Source organism: Gavialis gangeticus, unplaced genomic scaffold (genome assembly GCF_001723915.1).
Source record: "Gavialis gangeticus isolate Ggan-Ray unplaced genomic scaffold, GavGan_comp1, whole genome shotgun sequence".
In the NCBI taxonomy this organism is placed as follows: domain Eukaryota; kingdom Metazoa; phylum Chordata; order Crocodylia; family Gavialidae; genus Gavialis; species Gavialis gangeticus.
The window spans coordinates 28,446,966-28,454,306 of record NW_017729031.1 but is presented as its reverse complement, the minus strand read 5'-3'; the positions used below and the strand labels follow the sequence as shown (position 1 = coordinate 28,454,306).

At 44.7% G+C, this 7,341-nt stretch overlaps 1 protein-coding gene across 1 annotated transcript in view; it reads right to left on the bottom strand.

The window, feature by feature from the left end:
• Window positions 1-674: 674 nt before the first annotated feature.
• The window catches only part of DBI (diazepam binding inhibitor, acyl-CoA binding protein), a 7,117-nt gene continuing 450 nt past the window's right edge, over window positions 675-7,341 (bottom strand). Inside the window, exons 2-4 of the mRNA XM_019522534.1 lie at window positions 6,337-6,454; window positions 3,629-3,691; window positions 675-964 (exon numbers count right to left, since the gene is read on the bottom strand). Of these exons, the coding sequence (XP_019378079.1) occupies window positions 891-964; window positions 3,629-3,691; window positions 6,337-6,454 (255 nt within the window). The 3' untranslated portion in view covers window positions 675-890. The remainder of the gene's footprint in view (window positions 965-3,628; window positions 3,692-6,336; window positions 6,455-7,341) is intronic.

Here is a 7,341-nt window from a genome sequence, read left to right as displayed (position 1 = left end):
AGCACTACCAGGAGTAACAAGGAATAACAGCCATAAGTTGACTGAGCAGATTCAGGCTAGACATCAGGAGGCGCTACTTCACAGTCAGGGCGGCTAGGATCTGGAACCAACTTCCAAGGGAAGTGGTGTTCACTCCTACCCTGGGGGTCTTCAAAAGGAGGCTAAATAAATCACCTGGCCAGGGTCGTTTGACCCCAGTACTCTTTCCTGCCCATGGCAGAGGGTCGGACTTGATGATCTGCTTAGGTCCCTTCCAACCTGACCAACTATGAAACTATGAGAGAAGGCACAGACAGATAGTTTGGACCAGGCAAAGCATAGTGCTGCAGTTGCAAGAGGATGGGACTTTACCAGAAGTAACTGAATATAGAGTAGTTACCTCAGTTTAATCAAGGTCATGCTTAGAGAATTTGAAGACTGGCGATTTAGGGATAGAAGGCAGGGAATGTTTGTGTTATTACTGCATTAACTACAGGTCACTGGAGCCCTCTAGTGGTCAGGACAGCTGCTGGCATTTTAGAGCTAGCTGTCAGTTTTAGTGTTGCCACCGGAAGCTGGGATGTCCATAGACACTTGACTGCTACAACATAGCAACTCTTTGGGTGAAACAGGCTTCCAGTCAGTTAGGAGATGGAGATGAGACAGTAACAAAAATGAGTGACCACCACCACAGATAATATATCAAATGTATTTTAATGATTTAGAGTAAAAGCTACTCAATTCATAGGAGTAACTGAAGCAATTAGTTTAATCTGGACTCCAGGAGTAGTGTGAACTCTTCCACTACAGAAACTTAATGCTCTGCAGTTTAGGTTTCCACATTTTGGATCATCCACAGTATTAGAAGTAAGGCAGATTTCACACGTGCGAGTGGCAGGTGATTTCAGTTCTTAGATGCCATACTTGCCCTTTAGTTCTTCTACTTTCGCTATATAGGCTTTCATTGCATCTTCTTTAGACATTCCTGAAAGAAACAATATTCATCTGGTGGCTGGATCAGACAAAATCTTCACTCATAAGAATTTAACAGTTGTCTGACTTAATTAGCTAGGTCTTCTCTGTTTAAGCTTTACTGCAAGCTCTAGGTTGGATAGCAGGGGCAGGAAGAGAGAGACCGACAGAATGACAGGATGCTGCCACCTTTAGGTGGCCCAGAGTGCCAGGAAACCACGTACAAAGCAACTTCTGGTACGACTGGGTTCAGGCTGTTTTAAATAAAGACCATGCTCAATTTCACTGTTTAGTTCTCCAGTGGTTTTTTCTACTAGCAGTTAAGTGAGACAACCAGCCATATCAGCCTCCTACTGACTGCAAGAGTAGAGACTAGTATTAGCACATAGTCAGGAATACCCAACTGATTATGCCATAATATAATAAAAATAGTGGAGATATTTGCCATACATGGGCTTCCACTTCACTCATTGGAGTGCAGTATATGTACATTTGAAGGACAGCTGGGTGGGAACTGAATTCCAACAGCTGCTTGCCTTATAGGTATCTCCAACCTATGTCTCTCCTAGGTTGAAACTGCTTCATCCCAGTATATACCCATTTACTTTATAATACACCCTTCCCCCTTGCAAAAAAAACAAACCAAAAAAAAAACCTCTCCTAATTGGGGTGTGCCCCTTAAGTAGGGTGACCATAGTCCCGGTTTGGCTAGGATACTCCCAGATTCCATAGGTCAGTCCCAGCCAGTTGGTCAGAAGTCCCAGTGGCAAAGACAGGGCCTGGGCAGGCACCGCTGCTGCTGTGCAGGAGCAGGGACATGCCACATGTAGGGAGGGGCAGCACCTGCTCCAGTCCACCCACCTTGCTCCTGCACAGCACCAGCAGCAGCAGTGCCTGCCTGGATGCCTGCTTGGTGCACCATGCCGCTCTGCCTCCCTGCCAGACTCCAACCCAGGACTTTTAACCAACTGGATGGGATGAGTCTACAGAATCCAGGAGTGTCCCAGCCAAATGGGGACATATGGTCACCCTACCCTTAAGTAAGGCAGCTTGTTCTGCAAGTCTGGAGACACTGCTGCAAGCTGGATGCCAGGCTTCTGGGGTACAGTTCACCCTTCAGGCTAAGATTTATAGTGCAAACCCTCTCACAACCATAGCTGCTGGGAGTTGGGAGGCAGCACTTGGTACAAAATAAGTACAGCACCTTTGTGACACAGCCAGATTAGTTAGAGCTGTTCATGGATGACCCTGCAGAACTGTAGAGTAGTTTCTTTCTGCTATGGGAACTTAATGCCAGCCACTCTATCCTGCCTCCCCTAGGGGATTCATTACTAACCTTCCCACCTACCTCGAAAAGCAACCCCTGGGTTAGAAAGGAGGCTGGGCAAGGGCCACAAGTAGCTCCAACTGTAGCCCTCCGACCCAAAGCAGTGTTAAATTCACCCCCCTAGATAGCTTCCAGGAGACAGGGCTTCCTCACCTGGGAAGAGGTTCAACTTATAACCCGGTCTACAGATATCTCCTCTTCTCTTCTAGAGGAGGGCCTGGCAATAAGAGTTTAACTCCTTGCACAAGTAAGAGCGTATGTCTTTTGTCAGAGTGGTTGCAATGTAGTGTCACACTGCTGCCTCCTACAGATGGGGCATGGCCTCCTTTTCCAAATGTTCCTTTAATGTTTTTTGACAGAGCGGACAGCTGTATTCAGTTAAATGCACCAGTTAAATGCATGGCTGTGGCTAAGATGACATCTTAATGCTCAATACTCATCTGTTACAGCACTAGGTGGCAAGCAACTCAACTGCGAAGAATTTGAGACACTCCAGGCTACTGTATTTTGCTTGGAGTGATTTTGCATCATTTGACATGACCGAACATTAAACCTTGATGTCAAAGCAAGCCACTTCTACTTTGTTGGCAAAAGGGCTATGAAATGGCCTGAAACAGGACAAAGGCTGATAGTGCAGGTACCTACACCACATTTGAAGTGAGGAGAGATGAGGGTGGTATTCAGGGAAGTTTGTATTTTCTAGTGTCCACAAAGCAGTAACTAGAGCGAGGGCTTGCAAGCAGAGTGCCTCAGAATATCCCAATCAGGCTGGACAACTTTAGTTTTTAGATAGCGAACACAACCAGTGTGTTGTTGTTCAAGAGAAAGAACTGATACTAGTCTAGAATTTAGTCTAGGGACCTGAAGTCTAGTCTCATCATCTCAGACTTATGTCAAGCCAGTCACTTAGCAAGACACAAAATTATCTGAAAAAAAGTGCAAGTAGGGAAGTATTTCTAGCTCAAGAGATCAGGAAATGACAGACATGAAGTACTCGAGCACTCTGACATTACAACATTGTTAACTCATTGTTCTCCCCCCGGTCATCCTCCCGAAGGATAGACAGCAGTTATTTTACATTTTATGAACCTGCAGCATTGTCTGTAGTTTGCTAAAGGCTTGCAAAGGGCTTACTGCCAGCATGGAGATACAGTGTCTCCCAGGGAAGGACCTTCTTCCCTAGAGGACTAGCTGTCCATGAATCCCCATCAAATACTACAAGCCAGCCAGACTTTACCAGAAGTGACTTCTGCTTGTCAGCCATTTGAGACAGGCAGTGAAATCAAGATTTGTTTCAAGACTGTGTGACCAATCCTACCTATTTCTACATTAGCCTTCCTGGACACTTACCTTTCAATGCATTCCAGGCATCCCATTTGGCTTTGCCTTTGAAGTCAAGCATGCCAGGGCGCTCTGAAGAAGAGACATAACATTAGCTATGGAAAGGAAAGCTGTTTGTGTCCTCCCTGGCTAGTCAATAATAACTCTTCCCTCACCTTGAAAAGATTCCAGTCCTCAGCAGCCAGAATTAATAAGCATTTGCCACCCCTCCTCCCTCAAGAGCCTTGCAATTTTATGTACAGATAATTCTTTATAGAAGTTTGTATCCATACAAGAGGCTAGAAGTGGAATTTAAAGAGCTTTCAGTTCACTTTGTGCACTAACAGCATTCACAGTTTTACCTTGTGGTATCATTTGTAGGAAAGAGATCAGTTTTAAGAGCAGCAGGCACAGGGCTACAGAAAGGTAGCTGTAGTTAAACACCAGCTAAGGGGTGCAATCTTTTCACACTAAGTCAGCAGGTTTTTAACTATATGGCAAGCCCAAAAAATAACTTTCATATAAATCCAAGTGAGTAGAGCTCAAAAAGTTCCCAATTCAGTTGAGGGGAGCTCCAAAGTATTGAGAGACCAGAGGCCCAACTTTATACGCATAGCTCTCACCTTGCACTGGGCTTTACAGCAGTAAAGCAACCTTTAGTACTAGTTGGCAGCTCTGCCTCCATTCAGGGAGACAGGGGACACATGAGCCAGCTCAAGAAACAAGCTAGGAAACACTGCTTTGCTCAGACTGGTGCTTTCCCACTTCTAGAACAGTAACCCCGATCAAAGAGCAATACTTAAATCCAAGTCAGGGCAAGAGTCTCAGACCCTATAGCCAGGCAAGTTATTGCTTTGTCTCCACCGTTGCCCTTCTGTCAGTATGACTGCAGTGCAGATTTATCTATACAAGTCTGACTACAATTATCCAGCAGTACATATGCAGCTAACACATCCAACTGATCCAACAGCTAACTAGCAAAGGGCCAGTGCTTCAAGGAGTTTGTTTTTTTTTTGCTTTACAGAGCTACATTTGCTTAAATGCTAGTCCACTGCAAAGTACTGTTGTTTGGATCATTCATTCACCTAATACACTTGAATATGCACTATTTATAATGCTAGAGCAGTACAAAGACTTGCAGTCTTTCATCTGCTGAGAGTCACTGCTGCAGTAAGAGATTTGGGGCAGAAACCAATCTAGTTGCCAGATCTGGGCAGCACATGGTTCCCTTTTATACAAAACCTCCTTGCTTTTTGCTGTTTCAGCTTTGTTCAGCTCTCCTTACTAGCAGAGCTTGGTAAGCCTTTTCTCCATCTTGCATTAGTTTAACTATGTTATTGCAGCAAACATTGCACTGCAGTAGGGCTGGTTGTTCTGGCAATTATACTAGTATTAGCCTCATTGTTATCGAGGCAGCACTTACATGAGCAGAATTCCTTCTCTAGCAACTCTTTAGCCAACAGGTACTCAAAAGTAGAGAGAAAGTGCTGTCCCAGGTCATAGCCTTGTACAGAATGTAAGATACTCCTAATTTATTAGGTCATTCAAATTTAGTACAGCTACCTGGGTAGATTTCTTCACATCACACCTATATGTTTACAGGCATAATCTAGAGTTCATATCACTTGATACAGCTACAGATATAGTGACATGATCCTGCACTGTCCAGACTAAGCCAAAGAAGAAGGTCACACCACATGTATTGTTATTCAGTTCCAACCAATGCCAAGACAGGATTTAAGTTTTGTTTCATTCTTTTTAATCTTTAAAGATGACAGGACAGCAACATGGCTACCATGCATCAGTTTACTAGCCTGCAGCAAGTTGCCTGAAGCAGTACTTTAGGTTCTGAAAGCAAGGATAAGCAGTCATTTATTTAATGAGACCTTTACAGGATTGTTAGCTAGTCACGTTTAAACTATATGTCACTCAAATTGAACAGCCTTGAACTAAGCAGTAAGAAGCCCAAAGACCATATCAGCAGGGACTCCCATGCTGTGTGGGTGTGTACCATGCCCCCTTCCCCCTCCACCATGTGAGTCTGCCCTGGCCTCCCCCTTAGCTCCCTGCAGCTGTTTGCTGCACCATGCTGTGCAAACAGCCTAGGCTGCACCACATAACCCTAACACCTGCAGCAGAGGCAAGAAATAGAAGCTGGAGGAGAGAAAGCAGCCCAAAGCTCCTGGCTGCTGCTGGAGCCATGGAGAAGTAGCAGCAGCAGTAATGTAGAAGCCCAAGGTCTCAAATGAACCCTTCACAGGCAGCATGCAGCCCACAGGCTGTCAGCAGGACAGCAGTGACCAACTTGGTTATAAGTTCACAACAATGAACAGTGTCTGTGAAGATCAAAGCAGTGTACTGCTCCAGCATTAAGGAACAGGGGTAGGAGTGGAGGACAGGGGTGAGGAGTATGTTATAGCCCAATATAGATAAGACATAACTGAGTGAAACAGGGTATGACCATTACGTTCCAACTGCAGCTCTCAGCACAAAATGAGCGTGAAGTGTGCCATGCACAGAGCACCTAACATTGAGATCTCTACATTACCTGCAGTGCCATTGTAGCTAGAGGCATCATGTACAGCAAACCTGAAGTAAATAAACTTATTAACTGCTCCCTGATCTACTTTGATACGCCAGGTAGGCTTCAAAACAGAAGTTAACAGTTAGCTGCATTTCATTCTTTTCTGATCAGGCAAGTTTCACCTGGTCACAGAGAGCTCATCTCCCATACATACGTGTATTTATGTCTCCAACTGTGGCCTGTTTGTAGTGACTGTAAATGTCCAGCATTTCTTGATCTGTTGGTTGCGATTTCAGCTGCTTCACCTCTTCGGCAGCTCTCTCAAATTCAGCCTAGATGAGACAAGCGCATAAGACAACCAAGCAGTGTTAGTTTCCACTTTTGTCAGCAGAGGGCAGTTCAAGATCAAACCCCCCCCGCAAAAACCTAACCCCCATGTAACCAATCAGGACTCATAGTAGAGAGGATCTCTTTTATAAGACTAACAAAATTTTTGCAAAAAAATTTCTTTGACGGCAAGCTTTCAGGCACAACCCCCCTTCATCAGGCACTGGAGAAGAGATTGTAAAAGTTCTCCGGGGTAGAAATGAAGGTTCATATTTCAGAGGATTTAAAGGTAATTTGCATTATTACTGAACTACGCAAGAGGCAAGACTCCAGACCAGCTATGAACTGACTGCCCAGAGGATTTCCCCATCTGTTGACTCCTTTGTGAAATCCTATGAAACACAAACTTTCATTTCTTCCCAAGAGAACTTTTACAACCTTTTCTCCAATGCCCGATGAAGGGTGTTTGTGCCCAAAAGCTTGCCATTCAAGAATTAAAAAAAATTTTTTTGGGGGCCAAAATCTTGCTGGTCTAATAAAAGATATCACCTCTACCATGAGTCCCAACTACTTTTTCCTCTAGACCAATACGGCTACCACCCCAGGTAACCAGGCAAACCAAGTGCAAAAATCAAATAAAAAAGAAAGAGAGGGCAGACAGATCCGGCATGACACAAGAACTGGAATCGAAAACCCCTTTCATCTTTGGTTATCAAGAGCTCACACAAAGCACAGAGATGCAATTTTGCAAGAAATCAACTGCAAGAAATCGTTGCATGACCACTAGGAGGGCTCCACGATGGCAAAACCAGCGCCACCATTTGCTGATTTCTCAATGCTTTCCCCATCTGCCCAGCGAGTAGTTCGGCTTGGACAAATTCCCCCCCCCCCC